Here is a 19,400-nt window from a genome sequence, read left to right as displayed (position 1 = left end):
ACAGTCTTTTACCACCAAACAAAACTCTACACACGAGATTAGAGCTAGTTCAGTTCATGTTTATAGAATTTCCATGTATAGGAAATGACACTGAAGGACATCTGGTGATAAGATATAGAACTAAGTACCACGCTGATGAAATTCGAATCTATGGGCGCAAAATTCAAACGGTATGAACCGAAGAAATTGAATTAAAATGCTATATGACAAAGGGCCACACCCATTTTTCAGTTTAAGTAGTGCACGCCCTAACTTAATTACATCCCAAAGCTAATTTCTTTGATTAAACGTATATAAACTATATAAATTCCAAAGGCTAGACTTTCATAAAATGCAAACAAAACAAAGATAGTACATTTTCGCATGAAACGTCGCTTTCAACGTGAACTAACACCCGAGAGGCTCGATTACTTATTATCTGTTCTTTACTTATATTTAAAAACATTACAAGAACACGTGTAAAAGGAAGTATTTAATATACAAGGATGTTATATTACGTCATGTCAACCATGTTTTGCTGGGCAAATGCGTATTGCTCCCAAAGTTTTGAAATATACATAGAGAAAGGTATATCATACTCTGAATAGTTTTATTTACACCAGTAAATTAGGGTTGAGTATAGATGGTTGGACCGTCATAAATAAAAACTCAAGGCAAAAAGTAAATCTCGAGATACTTGCGCCGGTATTTTTATAAAGAATACAAATCATGTATGTATATATCTATTGACGCTGAAGGGAGGATGAATATTTGAATAGCAATGGGTGAAATGATTCCCTGTAAGTAGAATACAGTAACTTTAATCATTTCCTTTTCCATTTAAAACCTCAAGTTATCAGTTGGGAGTTATCGTCCGTGTGTGTTATATTTCAAATATAGAATTGTGACATAGGTTTATATTGTTTAGTCCCTTCCAAGGATACACAAAGTTCACATAAGTAGAAACAAGTCCCACACCATAGATTTAAAAGTCTTTTCAAACAATACATTTTTCCTTTGTCAGACTTAAACATAGTTTTCTGTAAATGCTATTTTCACTTTGAAACATTATTATTTCATGCACATTCTGGGATATTATGATCTATATTATTCTTGTCTCACAGAGTGGTTGAGTCTTTTTCAAAAATATTTCTCTTTTAACTTTTTAATCTCAATTATGCATTTTACATTGTAAAATATGTCGTATAATAAATAGCGGTCTGTAGAGTATGTAAGAGTGCTTATGATACAATATTTTCGATTTGTGTAAATGTTGCTTGAAGGTCTAAGAACTTTTCAGTTCAAATTGCGAGTCATTATGATTATCTGAGAGAAGTGGGGATGTAGGTCAGGTGTTTATCAATTCACATCACACTATGGCACATAAGAGGTTGCTGTTGATGATCATATGAATCATTTGTAGATTTTAAGTTACTGCAAAGTAATAGGTGACACACTTAACTACAAACAGTAACAGAGAGAGAGACAAATGATGACAGGATGTGGCCGTGTTGAAGGACCGTATACTGCTTGCCAGGGATACGACGCCGTCATGGCGGGACGCTACTCGTCTCACTTGTGGTATTAGACACTCATCGTGTTCCCGCTGGGAACTGTTCCTTTTGCAGCGCGCCGCGTGTTCTCCTAGACAAGCAATGTAGGCGATTGCATGCGGAACGTAGCTCTGGTCGAAGGAACCGGAGAACAGTAGCGAAGCCAGAGGTCCTTGAGCGTAAACTGGGACGTCCTCACCTCCATGGGTCGCCCATTGCCGGGGTACTGCAGCACCATGCGCCGTATTACGTTCGGAACTCAAGTTGTTTGGAATCTGGCGAGGTGATATAAAGCCTGGACCGTTGCCATACAACAATGTCGAGTATGGAAGACCATCCACGTCTGATACTTTTCCGTCAATTCCTGAAACAGTAAAATTATGTAATGGTCATTAAAATTACATTGAATTCACCTTCAACAGTAATTCTAAGCTTCAATGTTTCCCATGTGAGCAATATGGAGTTAACTGCAAAGCGAAAGAGAATTGTTAACATTGTTTGTTGATGAAACTGATCCATTCACGGCTCAGTTACCTCCAGAATATATCCATCATTTCTAAAAATATTATTTATTTATTTACTTAATATTTATTTATGCATGCATGCATACATTTCTCCTACCGGTATTCCTTTTATTAAATTAATGATGTTTTCCAAATTTTTATAAAACTGAAAATACTGTAAACAATGATTCATATTGTGCTCAAAATGTATTGAGAGTTCCTTAGGTGTTGGGGAGTAACATGAATAACTTTTTAGTTCGTGCTTGACTAGAGACACGGATTTTTATAAATACCATTTCATTATCATTCAGAAGCTACTTTTATCAGCGTTGGTTTGCGTTGTTTGTTGTAAAAATTTGGAGGTTGACTTATTCAAACAGTCTAAGTTAACAGTAATGTACCTGGAATGTTGAAGGACATGAAACGTAATTTTTAATTTATATTTCACTCTCATTTGGAGAAATGGAAGCTGATCATTGCCTAGTTCTAAGTGGCTGGAAGGAAACACCATGCACGTATTTTGGCTCTTAAACATTCATTGGTCAAGAAAATCCTAACCTCGCAATTGGATTATATTATCTGGATGATGCCCGTTTGCATGGCTAACTGGTAAGCGTGCTGGTCTTTGGTTTAAGGTGTCCTGAGCTTGATTCACGTCCAGGTCGAGGCTTATAAACTGAATTGGTTAATTCCCTTCTCTCGGGGGCTGGGTGTGTGTGCGTGCCTTAGAATTCATCATGGTAAGGGCCTCATCCTCATAGACGTGCAGGTCGCTTGTACACGTCAAATCAAAAGACATGCACCAGGCATCTCCATAGACCACACGCCATTATTATTATTATCATAATACCATGAACATTGGATACATTTATAGTCTTCAAAATTCGAATGTATAATCAGTTTTGGAAGGGACAAAGGAATTCGTAAATTTTAGCAATTTTTGCGCATTATTGTACTGAAACTACTCAAAATTTCTCTACAAAACCTATATACGGTAAAAGTGGCTAAAACGGGACTGTCGGCCTAAGACGGGTTTTTTTAAGTTGTATACACTGTGCTGCCACCTTCCGGAAAACTATCAGATCTCGAGGAGCAGCTCGAGGTTGCACAGCGCCTGCGATTTCAGATTATAGCTATTGCTCACCGTACTGATTTTTCTTTTCTGTTATATTGAAAATCTTGACAGGTAAACTACAATTTCAAATATATTAGTTCTTGAATATCAGGCATTATAACGGTTTTTAAGGCATTCATTTTTGTGATTACGGAGGAGATACAAGAAATAATTAACGAATGATCATTCACACACAGGGGCAAGATGAGTACGTCCCAATTTTGCAATTTTAAAGTTTAGTTTTGTGACGAATTCAGTTTTGATTACCTATATTTTACACTTGAAAATACCTCCCAATGTTGAACCATAGTAATGTAATGAAAGAAAGAGAAGAAAAGGTGATTAACAATCCATTGTATAACTTAAACCATTTAACCTCTCCTCTATTTCCGAAATTTTTTTCCATGTGGGTGAAGTGAAAAATAATTCACAAGGTCGTCGGCGTGGCAGAACTACCATTCCAACTGAATTACCATTCAGAAAAGCCTTGATAACTTAAACAGAAAAACGTGCAGTTCCATGTTAAAATAACCTGGACCTCGAACAATGCAACAGGATACCTAAAGAGAGCCAGCCTATTCTTCATCAGAAAATGAATAAAGGTTTTTCCGTAAAAGAATGTGACGGTGCTGAGCGAATTTCCTGTTGCCATTTATTCTCTGAACCAAAAGAAAGGTGGGTTATGTGTGTTGAATTGCAAGATTGAACTTACTGTGCATCTGGCGGGGAAGAAGACGCCGTGTATGTGTAAATCGTGGTGTAACGTATTGCTACCTCCATGATGCCGGACTCGCTGGCTGAACGGTCAGCGTTCTGGCCTTCGGTTCAGAGGGTCCCGGGTTCGATTCCCGGCCGGGTCGGGGATTTTGACCTTAATTGGTTAATTCCAATGGCACGGGGGCTGGATGTATGTGTTGTCTTCATCATCATTTCATCCTCATCATGGCGCGCAGGTCGCCTACGGGTGTCAAATAGAAAGACCTGCATCTGGCCTGCCGAACCCGTCCTCGGATATCCCGGCACTAAAGGCCATACGACATTTCATTACCTCCATGATTCCCATGAGACGTCGCCAATATTTTAAGAAATATATTTTTGAATTTTGCGTGTTAAATTTGGAAATTTTATTTTAATGTACTTTTATAGACACGATTATTAACAGCATTTAATATATTATTGTTAAGGATAATGTCCTGAATTACGTATACCACAATGTTTCCAGCTTTTCCCTCTTTACTTATACCAACATTTAAATAATTTTTATGTTGTATATGTCATTCAACAAAGGAGGTGGAGAGAGAATTATATCTGCCTTTACAACTTTCCTTTCGCCGTTGTACGTTACTAACTGTCGCCGAGGGAGTTTAAATATCAACAATACTGTTTTGAAAAACATTTAAATATCACACATACTCATTATTTTTATGAAAATCTGTATTCGTACACAACATTATATATTCGCAATTTATATTTTTAGTGAAGTTAGCATTCACTATCCTCTTTTACACTTTTAATAATAATTATGGATTGGGAAACAAAATGAGAACGAAAAATAAGAAAAAAAATCATAATAAAAGTGAGACACAGTAAATCTAGTAAAATTAAGGGCATATAATGTAAAATGCAATTGAAATTTCGAAGAATGTATCCACCCTTAATTAAAATTTTAATTAATGATTTGTGAACTGGCATTAAAAGTGAGATATTAAAACTGGGCTATTAAAGCGCAAAATGGAAAATGTAATGAAGGAATTTACGACTCCATACCTTCAGGCACAAACATAATGTTGCAGTTCTAGCTCAATTAAATTTAATTAAAACGTAGGACAAAGGAAGATTGAGTATAAGAATAGACAAAAGATGATTTTACTCACTGTTCTTGAACAACACATTTATTATATTAAAATATTCTGTAAACATGAAATTTCCCATTTTAACGTAAACTTAATCATCTTAAGCACTTGGTTTGTTGTTTTGCCCTGCTTAGAGAATTTCACTCCCCTATTTTAATGTCCTTGCAGTATCGGTATCATTTAGCTTGTCAACTCTAAAATATCTCTGTTATTTCTACCATTAAGTGAGGACCGACTACTTTGACCTACCAAAATGCGATATTTCAATTGATATTTTCATTTAAAATATAACTTCTCTCTTTAAAACAGTGCAAAATGTTTGTTATTATGTCCAGTATTTTTGGACCAAGTATTGGATGTAGATAAAGTATAATACTGACCAAGTATAGGATGTAAATATGGTATGGTACTGACCAAGTATAGGATATAAATAAGGTATGTTACTGACCAAGTATAGGATGTAAATAAGGTATGGCACTGACCAGGTATAGGATGTAAATAAGGTATGGCACTGACCAAGTATAGGATGTAAATAAGGTATGGTACTGACCAAGTATAGGATGTAAATATGGTATGTTACTGACCAAGTATAGGATGTAAATAAGGTATGGCACTGACCAAGTATAGGATGTAAATAAGGTATGGAACTGACCAGGTATAGGATGTAAATAAGGTATGGCACTGACCAAGTATAGGACGTAAATAAGGTATGGCACTGACCAAGTATAGGATGTAAATAAGGTATGGCACTGACCAGGTATAGGATGTAAATAAGGTATGTTACTGACCAAGTATAGGATGTAAATAAGGTATGGTACTGACCAAGTATAGGATGTAAATATGGCATGTTACTGACCAAGTATAGGATGTAAATATGGTATGGCACTGACCAAGTATAGGATGTAAATAAGGTATGGCACTGACCAGGTATAGGATGTAAATAAGGTATGTTACTGACCAAGTATACGATGTAAATAAGGTATGGCACTGACCAGGTATAGGATGTAAATAAGGTATGTTACTGACCAAGTATAGGATGTAAATAAGGTATGGTACTGACCAAGTATAGGATGTAAATAAGGTATGGTACTGACCAAGTATAGGATGTAAATAAGGTATGTTACTGACCAAGTATAGGATGTAAATAAGGTATGGAACTGACCATGGCACCGAAGCAGGGCCTTTATCGGTAATTTTGTTGGTTGTTTTCCGTAACTTTTGTTTTTCTGAACAGTTTCCCTGATAACTCTGAAAGTTTTTATGATACTAAGATAAAATTTTGCATGCTTGTGTATTTCAAAGTGAAAATAAGAATATATATATATTAGAGTTATTGAGCCGCATTCGCCGGTTAAGTTTAAAAATATATTTCCAAGTGAATAATGAAAAAAATGATTTCATGAAAAAATTTATACTTGATGGGCTTCACTGATTCTAGTATATGCTGTAGTTATAACATTACTAATCATTTAAAAATAATCATAGAAAAATATTCATATGTTTAGAAGTTATCAGTGAAACGGCAAAATAGTGGCCACGATACACCGCCATTTTCAATAATTAGTTACATATAATGGCTTAAAGATGAACCTTTCCAAAACAAAAGTCATGTCCCAACAAGTGGGTCAAAGCAGGAATTGTGAACATCAACAACATGCCGTTAGAGAAGGTCAGTGAATATATTTATCTGGGCCAGTTGATGAATATGAAAGGTGATATAGGACCAGAAATTTTTCGACGCAATAAGCTAGGATGGCAGGCGTATGGAAGAAACTCAACTGTCTTCAGATCAAATATGGCAGTAAATGTGAAGAAAATAGTTTGATCAGTGCATTCTACCTTTGCTGACTTATGGCTGTGAGACCCGGACACTGAACGAATTTACGAAAGGGAAACTTAAGACAGCGCAGAGAGGCATGGAAAACTCAATGCTGGGTTTTAAAGGAAATATAAGGAGAGATCAATCACTAAAGTTAATGACATTCTTGAGAGAATAGCCACCTTAAAATGACAATGGGCTGGACACATTTCCCAAAGGGAAGATGACAGATGGACGAAGATAGTGTTAGAATGGAGTCGAAGAGATCATCAAAGGCATAGAGGAAGACCTCCAGACAGATGGGACAAAGACATCAAGAGAATAGATGGTACTACCTGGCAGAGAACTGCTCGAGACCTGGAGAGTTCTGCTAAAGACTTACCTGAGTTCACGACTTAAAGAGGCCACATCACGTAATGATAGAATTGGCTGATGATGATGATGATGATGATGAATGACATAGGTTTATATGATTTCTAAATATGTGGGCATATTATTAAGGAATAACGTGTTTGTCATACTGAGTTTCCTTTTAGTTTCATTTCCATTGCTGCGGTAAAAGGTTTCATAGACCGTATTGTAATCTGTTCAAAGGTGCAGGTAACCCCCTTAAATATCCTACTATTTTATTTCATCATCCATATTCACTTAAACGTTAGAAAGCCAGTTTTCTTTTTATCGCACTTAAAATTGGAAACATGAGAAGTTTCAATCTAGTAATCAATTATAACCAAGTGATTTGGCTGCATGGTTTGAGCTCTGTAGCTACTAGCTTGAATTCTGAAGGTGGGTTTTCTGTTGTTTCCCATTATCACAGTAGACAAAAGCCAAGGTTACTTCTTTCCTAGTCCTAGCCCTTGCCTGTCCCATAGTCGCCACAAATAACTATCGGAATTGGTGCGACGTTACATCATCAGAAATAATAATAATAATAATAATAATAATAATAATAATAATAATAATAATAATAATAATAATAATAACATAACTGGTAGTTACTTTGTTTTGCAGTAAGCTGAATGATCCAGAACTTACTATTTCCGTCTAAAATTCCTCACTAATATCGAATATGCACCTTTGCGGCAGCGATTATTTGCGAGTTAGAAACGAGGTTCACTAACTTTATTCTTTCTTTCTTAATCTGTTCACCCTCCAGGGTTGGTTTCTCCCTCGGACTCAGCGAGAGACCCCACGTCTACCGCCTCAAAGGCAGTATCCTGGAGCGTGAGACTTGGGTCTGGAAATACAACTGGGGAGGCTAGATAGATAGATATTGTTGATTTTAACTGGCAAAGTTAGGGACACGTGTCCCTGTCTTACACTTAACCAGTGAAATGCATAAGTAACATAAAATAAGAATATTTGAAAAATTAATTAAAGAAAGAGAAAAAAAATGACAATGCTACTGTGCTATCCTACTGTACATAACTGGAAGTTACTATGTTTTGCAGTAAGCTCAATGATCCAGAACTTACTATTTCCGTCTGAAATTCTTCAGTACCAATACCTCGCCCAGGCGACCTCACCGGCTATGCTGAACAGGGGCCTTGTGGGAGGATGGGAAGATTGGAAGGGATAGACAAGGAATAGGGAACGAAGAGGCCAGGAGGACAAGTGGGAAACCAAGGAAAATCACTTCCAGGATGACTGAGATGGGAATCGAACCCACCTATACTTAGTTGACCTTCTGAGGGTGAGTAGACCCCGTTCCAGCCCTCGTGCCACTTTTCAAATTTCGTGGCAGAGCCGGGAATCGAAACCGGGACTCCGGGGATGGCAGCTATTCACGCTATCCACTGCACGACAGAGGCTTTATACCGCCTTATATCTCAACACTGGTGAATACCTTGGATAATAAACTTCAGGCCATTAAATCCCTTTATTTCCTTGGAAACATACCAAATTTGAAATAATCTCAAAATTCTATGATCGAGCTCGATAGCTGCAGTCGCTTAAGTGCGGCCAGTATCCAGTATTCGGGAGATAGTAGGTTCGAACCCCTCTGTCGGCAGCTCTTGAAGATGGCTTTCTGTGGCTTCCCATTTTCACACCAGGCAAGTGCTGAGACTGTACCGTAATTAAGGCCACGGCCACATCCTCCCCATTCTTAGGCCTTTCCTACCCCATCGTCGCCATAAGACGTATCTGTGTCAGTGCGACGTAAATCAAATTGTAAAAACAACAAAAACACACCAACTTACCACTACTGAACTGTGTTGAATGTTATGATACTGGCCAAGTATAGGATGTAAATAAGGAATGATACTGACCAAGTATAGGATGTAAATAAGTTATCACATTGACCAAGTATAGGATGTAAATAAGTTATAATACTGACCAAGTATAGGATGTAAATAAGTTACGATACTGACCAAGTATAGGATGTAAATAAGTTATGATACTGACCAAGTATAGGATGTAAATAAGTTATGATACTGACCAAGTATGGGATGTAAATAAGGAATGATACCGACCAAGTATAGGATGTAAATAAGTTATGATACTGGCCAAGTATAGGATGTAAATAAGTTATGATACTGACCAAGTATAGGATGTAAATAAGTTATGATACTGACCAAGTATAGGATGTAAATAAAGTATGATACTGACCAAGTATAGGATGTAAATAAGGTATGATACTGACCAAGTATAGGATGTAAATAAGTTATGATACTGACCAAGTATAGGATGTAAATAAGTTATGATACCGACCAAGTATAGGATGTAAATAAAGTATGATACTGACCAAGTATAGGATGTAAATAAGGTATGGCACTGACCAGGTATAGGATGTAAATAAGGTATGATACTGACCAAGTATAGGATGTAAATAAGTTATGATACTGACCAAGTATAGGATGTAAATAAGTTATGATACTGACCAAGTATAGGATGTAAATAAGTTATGATACTGACCAAGTATAGGATGTAAATAAGTTATGATACTGACCAAGTATAGGATGTAAATAAGTTATGATACTGACCAAGTATAGGATGTAAATAAGTTATGATACCGACCAAGTATAGGATGTAAATAAAGTATGATACTGACCAAGTATAGGATGTAAATAAGGTATGATACTGACCAAGTATAGGATGTAAGTAAGGTATGATACTGACCAAGTATAGGATTTCCTTTTGGAGTAGCCAGACCTCCCATGGTGAGGACGTGTGAGTGGTCCGCCGTCAGTACAACGAGTGTCTCGTTGAGGTTCACCAGTGGTAGCAGCGCCATGACCGCTGTCTCCATAGCCAGCGTCTCGTCCAGGGCCCGATAGGCATTGTTGTAGTGGTGAGCGTGGTCTATGCGACCTCCTGAAATAGTTTATCTAGTTCTAAATATCATTATATGTAAATTACAGTTAATTCCCTCTGTGTTCCCACAAATTCAGTCTATACCCTCACTAATATATAAATCTGAATGAAGGTTGGTTTGTTTGTCTTTCTTGGTGTAAAATCTACTTGAGAAGTAAGCTGAAATCTAGTAAGAATCTAGATATTGTTTTCGATTAACACGTACGTAATTTTCATTTGAATATCCAGACCTATTTTACGACCATTTATATATCGTCCCTTATAAAGAACACTGCGTAACGGTCAATGATATTCCTATCCACTATGTTCCTTAAGTCTGGTCACGCCTTCCAGCCACATACTGATATGTAGTCCATCAGAACAATTTTCGCTCAGTTCATTTTCCTATGCGCGTGTGTAAATGAAAATGAACCTTACTGTACCGTACTGTAGGAATGCAGGTTTGCATGACATAACTCCCTCCGAGAGTATGGTCTATTTAAGGTTTATTTATCTTTACACAAGCGCATAGGAAAATGAACTCAACGAAAATTGTTCTGATGGACTGCATATCCTTGTGTGGTCCGGAGGCGTAACCAGACTTAAAACTTTACTGCATAAATTACTTTTAAGTTTCCATTTGGTGACGAAAATTTCAAGCTTTAAGTTTCAAATTGCGTTCATTTTCTTAGACTTTACCACCTCAACCGTTTGAGGCTCTCAGCTCGGCGATTTCTGAAAGTCAGAAATTATTTCGGCAGAGTTGGACTTACGCGAGAGGACATCTCAGATCCAGCTCGGTACAGATATCAATCAACAATGTCAACTACTTCGTTGAAAAATTAAAGCAGAACATCGGATGGGTGGAGGAAAGAAGACAGGTTATTAGAGAAGAAATGCAGCTATTTGTGACTTGCGAAAGAGGCTTCCAAAATACATAGGTTAATTGACGTGATCCCCAATGACCCTAAACTAGTTAAAATAATATTATTATTAATCTTGTTGAGAATGTGTCTGACTCCTATTTATACCCATCGTTAACGTCCCTTTTTATGCAACTCCTTTAACATGTAAATGCGCAATTTCGTGGAAAATTATTACAGTTGCGAAGAATATGTATAAGACTTTTTTCTGTAGAAAATCGAATTGTAATTTCACTCGATGGGATTTATTTTATGATAGAACTAACCGATAACTAAATATTTTGTTTCGTAATGATAAAATATACGCTGCCTTCTGACCCCAACTTGGCAGGTTCGACCCTGGCTCAGTCCGGTGGTATTTGAAGGTGTCCAAATACGTCACCTTCGTGTCAGCAGATTTACTGACAGGACTAAATGCTGGCACCTAGACGTCTCCGAAAACCGTAAAATTAGCTAGTGGGACGTAAATAAAATATTATTTTTATTATTATTAACATCACCGAACCTCTGTAGCTCAGACGGCTGCGCGCTGGCTTCTCACCACAGCGTTCCGTGGTTCAAATCCCGGTCACTCCATGTGAGATTTGTGCTGGACAAAGCAGAGGCGGGACAGATTTTTCTCCGGATAGACCAATTTTCTCTATATTTCATTCCAGCAACACTCTCCAATATCATTTCATTTCATCCGTCATTCATTAATCCTTGCCCCAGAGAAGTGTGACAGGCTTCGGCAGCCGGCACAATTCCTATTCTCTCCCTAGATAGGGACTTCAATCATTCCATTCCTGACCCGGTCGAATGACTGGTAACAGGCTGTGGATTTTCATTTTTCATTATTATTGTCACTACTGAACCGGTGGTACACCCTCTCCGTGCATTTAAACTGAGCGCATTTTAGAAGGCAATCTGCAATACGTATAGTGAACTGTCTAGCACAAGAAGGCTCTAACTTTATAATCAGGTGTCTCTACTGTCGACTTATGTGCCCCCTCTGGTGAGACGATGGACAATTAATTTTTAAGAGAATTTTGGTATTTATCAGTGGGCTAAAATATATTGTTTTCATATTGTTTTTAGTGTTCTTAGGTTACTAGCACTGCTATCCCTTCCTTCTTCATGTACATTTTCCACCAATCAGGAATTTTGTATATTTATTAAATTAACCAGTCACAATCAGGATGTGTACAGTGCTTTGGCCCAGATAGTTCTGGAACCTTCCTCTCCGTTATAAAAGCTGGGACCTTTTGGGGCATGTTGGTTTTCCATAACTCCAGTCACGAGGTTTAAAGTGTGTTCGTAGAGGAGGCAGGGGGCTAACCTTGCCCATCTCCGGAAGGCCCACCAGTAAGTAATGGCAGACATATTTTAATCATTTAATAGTTTCAGAAAACTAATTTGAGGGAATGATTTCAAAATTATTTCTTAATATAATACTCAATATTTCAATGTAAATTTTCGAACAAGTGTAAAGACCTTGGTCTAACTTAATGAATAAAGAGTGTGAACCCTCTTTTAATTCCCATTCAACTTCGTTTTGGGGTGACTATGATTTCGTAAACTTTAACATTTATCTCTTTTTTTTAATTAAAAACTTTCTCTCCATCTAGGCACCTCCGTAGTATATATAGGCTTAGCCTCTATAACTTTAGGCCATGCCCGCATGGGGTTTGTAAGGATTTTCAAGTGTATTTCACAGGAGGAACAGTGTTCACCTCCTAGCATTTTGGTTTACCTTTTCTGTTGATCACTAACGCCACGTAGAATGTGCGCTTATTGCCTCTCTTAAAGTTTAACTTCATATTTAAATGTAACTTAGGCTGTCGAGCGAGTAAGACAGTGAAAACTGTTTATATTTTATCTAATGTACTGCACTTGGAGAGGCTTGATTGCAATAAGTTTTGGAGTGGAATCTCTTAGAGAGTTAATTGTGCGGCGCAAAGATGCTCTTTTGTAATTTGTAACTTGGGAGCTTAAAGCTCATTCTATACTCGATTGTTCTAGGGTTTTCTAACACCGTTACTAGAGCTGACAAGCTAACCTTTATCTATCCAATTGTTATTTGGTGTTTATCGTCCAAGCCATTCAGAAAAAAGGAAATAAATAAAATTTCAAAATTTTGAGTTTTAAATTATACTTTGATCTATTCTCTGTCCACCCATTCATGCCCATACCTTCTTACACCTCTATCCTCCACGAAAAATCCGTAAAAAGTGGTAGCAGAGCGTGGTTGAATAGGCCTGAACAAAGCCCCTTCTGATGGCCGATCATAGAATATGATATCGAATTCTAAACATTTTTTGTCTCCGGAATTTTCCAAATTTTGTCAACTTTTCCTTCACTGTGTCTGGTTCTGCAGAAGTCCTTGCATCGTGGTATCTGCGCAAGGAGGAATTACTTTATGAACTTTTAATTAGAAAGTGACAATATGGTGGCACGGTTGCAACACACGCAGCTAGACTTAAAGAATCTTTAGATTTTCCCATCTGTGTTCCGGTGTATGAGGAAAAGGAAATTGATGTGGCTATGTCCACCATCACCGCTAATGTCACCGATCTTGCCTCTGTTCTAAGTTTTTGAAGTAGTGAGCCCTCTGGAAATCAACTAAAGCATGTTCCAGCTAGATTATTTCATTTCTATAATAGGGCTAGGGACCTATTTTCTCTGAAACGTAAGGAAGACCACGCTAGTATGGCTAATACTCTAGTTGAACACATTTCTGAGTAGTTAAATAAGGTCAACCAATTGTTATCTGGAGCCGTTAATACTAAGGGTGATTATCTTCCACCAGTAAATGTCCAATCTGAAGAGGATGCTAGTACGTCTGCTGAGAGTAGAGCCTCTGTTGACCCACAACAAACTTCTACCTCATCTGACCACAACTTCTTCCATTCATCATCAATAATGCAGCTTTTGAACCCCCCTCAGTCTCCAGCGCCGACTCCGATATCACCAGGTTTCAGTGAGGCTGAGTCATTCTGCTCAAGAAGGAGCATTCTCTTGATCCCAACTGTTGTTACATAAGGGTATTCTGATACTACGTTCCACTCAGTTCTTGTTGGGCACATGCCTCTGAATTTCTTATCTGCTGTCAAATCGAAGGTGAAAATTGGACATTGATCCTAACTGTTGTTACATAACGGTATTCTGATACTACGTTCCACTCAGTTCTTGTTGGGCACATGCCTCTGAATTTCTTATATGCTGTCGAATCGAAGGTGAAAATTGGACACAACCGAATAGTTTTGAATCGCCACTTTCTCAATTTTACGTATTTGGATCAAAATCTCGTCAAATAAATAGGGGTGTGACATCGGCTTCTGTAATAAAATTTTTAATGTGGGATGTATGCATCATAAAATATGAGAGTTGTAAGGAGAAAGTACCCATGAGCGGTTTAGTTATAAGAAAATAGAATAGGAACGTTGAGGAGAGACATGAAATATGAAAGTAAGGCAGCGAAGCACATCAGTGCAGATACTACAATAATATTCTAAACGTTTTCGGACAGAGAAGGAATTCCACTCACTGAATGTTTACGAACATGCTTAGGGACAGTTATTCACAATATTATATTTAAATTCTATAAAGCATTATTTTAAAATTATTAACATTTCGTCCGTAAACAGTTAGTGTGAACAGGTGGTTCAAACTTCCAGTTTGTTGTCAGTTTGACGGTTTCTTCTCCGTGAAAAAGGACAAACCACCAGTGGCGTATACTGAGGGCTACCAAGGCTATCAGTGAAGCCCAAATCTCAATTGAGGGCCGATGACCTTCGATGTTAGGCCCCTTAAAACAACAAGCATCATCATGCAATCTCAATTGAGAATGTTTGAAGTCTAAAACACATTGTAATGTAAGCATCTGACACATTGTTCCATTTATAAAACTTGAAAGCAGCGAGAAAAAACGTCAAACGTGTTTCTGAGAGCTAGGTATCGGAGACTGATATTACAGCCCAGACTCTCGTCCCTCTCCCCTCGACTCACCTAGCGCGGCTTGCTGCCGTATATCGGATAGAAGCGGGAACCGGGGGATAGGTGTGCTAGGCTTCGGTCTGTCAGATCGCCACTGCTATCAACCATGCGTTACTCATCGTATATACTTCCCCACCTCACGCATCTAACTTAATCATATAGATAACAGAGTGCTCGTTTTTCACTCCCGTTTACTTCTACATCCTTGTAGGAAGACACTGCAGGGCAGTTGTTATAGGAGCAATATAGTTTTCGTTTTATAGGCAGATCTGCTAAAATGAAATGCGATCTTTCAGGTTTAGTGTTCTCTTTTGTTGGTTGGAATAGAACCCGTGATCATGGGGTCGGACCCCACCACTGATCTCCCGAGGAAGCTAATTAGCCAGTGAACAGTGGGTACGTCTGCTGTAAAATTCAATATTTTTATTTAATAATAATAATAGTAATAGTAATAATAATAATAATAAGAAGAAGAGGAATAAGAAGAATGGTGGTGACCTAATAAGCATAAAATGAATGGCGAAGACGTCATAAATACCCAGTCCCCAAACCAAGGGAATTAACAGCATGAGGGGGTTGATTCTGAAAATTGAACCTGGGCCATCGGACAAAAAGCAAGCATTGTATCCAATTAACCACAATGCCGGACTTTAATTTGCTAAACCTTAGGCTACCATCTCCACTGATCAGCGGTTGAGCATTGGGAGTAGGAGAGACCAGGGCAGTAGCTTGTTAAACAGCTTTGAGAACACAGCAGGCTACTCCGTTGGCTATTGGCTGCAGCTCAAAACCCTGAAGGCTTGACGTTCACTAAACCAACCATCGAAAAGGGGTAACCTAGTCTCGTGGTATCCCACGTCTTGATCCCAGCATACGCCATTGCAAACCACCTGTATCTTCGTAAGCTGTGTACTAAGGATGGCCCCACAGATAACACACTAGACCAATGCAATTCTGTACATAGTACAATGAATTCGTCGGTTATTTCTTCAACCACATCAGTGCAGATATCGAAACAAGGGTGTTTCTTCCGAATCCTGAACAGAAGCAGTATTCCGTTAAGTCAATATACGACGCATTATCCTTGTCATTTACAAAAATAAGGATCGAATTGGATCGAGAAAACACGAATCCTCCAATTTATAGCAACTTCATGGTGCAGTGCGACATATCTTCTCTGCAGTGTTTAAAATGTGCTGTTCCTAAGGTCTTCAGCGAAGATCAGAATGCTTCAGTATCGGTAGAATTCATACTGCTTAGCCGCAATATACAGCAATCTATCGTTCCATGGTAAACAGCTGTGAGGACGCACTCAACTATAAACTTTAACCATTTCCTATGAGGTTCGTAACCGATGGAAATTTTTAGAGATGACTGTACAATGGATTTACAGTGATGAAGTCTAAACATGACTTCATCACTGTAAATCCATTGTACTCTCGAAGGATATCGTTAATTCTTGAAAGGTGAAGGGAATGAATGTACAGTACATAAGTACATAATTTTCATTTTACATTTCATAATTATTGCACTATCCTTTACATTGGATTCTTTGAATAACTCAAAACGCTTTTAAGAGGTGTTTACTGATTGAAAACATATGGAACACATGTAACAATAGGCTACGTCTCATTGTAAATTTCAACGCGAATAGTGGAAGCTGTGTGTTGTTAATGAGTTTGGATTGTGAATGCCTAAACACAGCATTTTCCTTTAAGAAGCAAACTCGCTGCATTTGTGAATTATATGAAGAGTGTGCAGACGGTGAATCAAAGATTTGGAGGCATATCGCCGAATAATCAAATGGAAATGTTGTATGCTCATTCTCAAGTGGAATTTCAAACACAGTTCATTAATATGTTCAAGAATATGCAAAACAATTTTCTAGACAAATTCATCTGCCATAATCCTATTAAAAAGTACCTTGGAGTAATCCTGAACTGGACTCTTGTTACGATTAGGTGTCATTTGATATGTCTGTTAGGTCATCAGCCCAGAGGCTGGTTGGATCCTCAAATAGCACCACCAAAAGTTATGCGGTTATAAGGAAACCGCAAAAACCAATGGCAGCACCAAAATGAGGCGTACTAGGCAAGACGAGGAGTGAGGTAGTTTGCCATTGCTTTCCTCACTGGGTCAGAAAGTGCTGTTGCAACACGACTGACCCTATGAGCAACACGTTTCGTAACACTCAGATGCACTAGTCGTGCTCTGAATGCCATTACTCAGCACCACCCATACCATAGCAGCTTCCATATTTTCACAGCCATGGATGAGACTGGGACTTCGGTGAAAGCTACACTTTACTCTGGCCTGTGCCAAGAGATGGATACAAAAGTACTGCATCCATCAAGAAATGGCAGCAGGCAAGTCATTTGATAAGGAGAAGAGATATATCGATAGGGTAAATCTTCTGATACTCAGAATATGATCTGTTCGTTTTCGAGGGAATTTTACGGGGTAAGAAAGGTGAAGGGAAACCAAGATTTTAGCGTGAAAATTCTATTAGAATAGATGTAAGATCCAGTAGTTAATAGGAATGAAAAGTTTTTCACAGGATGTTGTGATGAGGGGGACTGCTTCATACTAATGGAGTTAATATTCATCAACATGAAGAAATTGGCCTACCATAAAATTTAGGCTAGACAACACTGAGTGGCCTAAAGTCACGGGATGAGGTGTCTCATTAGAAAATGTGCCGTGTATGAACTCTTCGCGTTTCGGCTAGCTGCAGCGTAGCTGAGCACTCTTGTCACAGACACTAGTGTCGCAAAGATGGCAACACGTCGCGTGTTGACTGACTTTGAACGCGGGATGATCACCAGTGCACGGCTCATGCGTCATAACATTGCGGAAATGACAAGCGAATTCGTGTTTCCAAGGTCAACAGTGTCGTGGGTGGATCTTTAATATCGCAGAGATAATGTTATTACCCGCGTTAACCGCCGCACGGCGAGACAACAGTTGTTTAATGAACGGACATCACGTCGCCTCCGCAGAACCATAGTGGGCGCTCGACGGGCTACTGTGAGTCAGATCACCACCCAGTTGAATGTTGAGAGTCAGGAATCCATTTCCACCAGGACTGTAAGGAGGCAACTGCACCGCATAGGCTTCACCAGCCGACGACGACAAGCTCTTGTCCCTTTGCTGACACCTCAATACAGAGCTCAACGGCGTGCATGGGCCCGCGACATCGGCAATGCACCATGGAACAGTGGCGGCGTATGGTATGGTCCGATGAATCTCTGTTCCAGTTGTATCGAACTGATGGGCGCGTGAGAGAGTGGCATATGTCCCATGAAGCGATGTATCCTGCGAGTCTACAGGGATGTTTCCAGAGAGGACGTGGCTCAATTATGGTCTGGGCGGCGTTCTAACTGTCACAATTAGGCCCCATTTTCTTGCTGCAGGGAGCGCTGATAAGTGCACGTTATTTGTGCATTCTTTCAGACCACCTACATCCCATTCTGGCGCTAGAATATCCTGATGGAGGTGCCATGTTTCGACGGGCCAATGCGCTATGTCACCACTCTGTGGTGGCACGCAGGTCGTTGGAGGAGTTCTCCAGAGAATTTACGACCATGAATTGGCCCTCCAGATCCCCCGATCTTAATGCAATCGAGCATTTATGGGATGCTGTTGATGCTGGTGTACGCGCCATGAGTTCCGCACCAACTACACGAGACCAATATTGTGGGTAGTAGTGCAAGATGCTTGGGTCTAGATTCCTCCAGAAAAATTCGAAAGCCTTATAGAGTCGATGACTCACCGTATTGCTGCCTTTTTGTGGGCGCGCAGAGCAGCAACTCGTTATTAACATCACATTCAGTGTCTTCCCATGACTTTTGACCACTCAGTGTAATTGTTTACAATGCAGTATATCTTCTGGTGTGAACTAGAAAAAGTTTCTTAAAATTTCATTGATTTGCCTCAGTCTCATATGTGGCTTCAAAAATATAAACATGTGAATATAGGGGCAATATAAATAATATATATGCATGCAATTTGTGACATGTGTGGTGTTAAGGTGTCGTGGAATCCAATGATGCTACTGTTGTGAATCAACCACCTTTCGGGCTAAGTACACAAAATGCATTGAAATTGACCTTGGTGTTTCTACTCATCTGATGGAGGTATATAAAATCTCTCATGCATAATTATTGCATAGTTCATTTTTCATGATTTAACATTTTGATGCTTTTTTTATCACATTGAATGAGAAAAGAATGGAATAAAAATTTACAATATTCTTATTCCTAGCTTTATTCCCGCGTGGTGGTAGGGTCCATTTGTCGACACATTCATCTATATCTTGACCAATTCTAGGCATCTTCTGGAGTGGTATTCATATTTCATATCCTCATTGATGTGATACAATTTCTAA

At 38.7% G+C, this 19,400-nt stretch overlaps 1 protein-coding gene across 1 annotated transcript in view; it reads right to left on the bottom strand.

The window, feature by feature from the left end:
• Window positions 1-833: 833 nt before the first annotated feature.
• LOC136874455 (alkaline phosphatase, tissue-nonspecific isozyme) overlaps window positions 834-19,400 on the bottom strand; it is a 369,978-nt gene continuing 351,411 nt past the window's right edge. Inside the window, exons 7-8 of the mRNA XM_068227809.1 lie at window positions 9,942-10,136; window positions 834-1,896 (exon numbers count right to left, since the gene is read on the bottom strand). Coding sequence (XP_068083910.1) covers window positions 1,406-1,896; window positions 9,942-10,136 — 686 coding nt within the window. The 3' untranslated portion in view covers window positions 834-1,405. The remainder of the gene's footprint in view (window positions 1,897-9,941; window positions 10,137-19,400) is intronic.

This window comes from Anabrus simplex, chromosome 5 (assembly GCF_040414725.1).
Source record: "Anabrus simplex isolate iqAnaSimp1 chromosome 5, ASM4041472v1, whole genome shotgun sequence".
NCBI lineage: Eukaryota > Metazoa > Arthropoda > Insecta > Orthoptera > Tettigoniidae > Anabrus > Anabrus simplex.
This window is presented reverse-complemented; position numbering and strand designations above follow the sequence as displayed.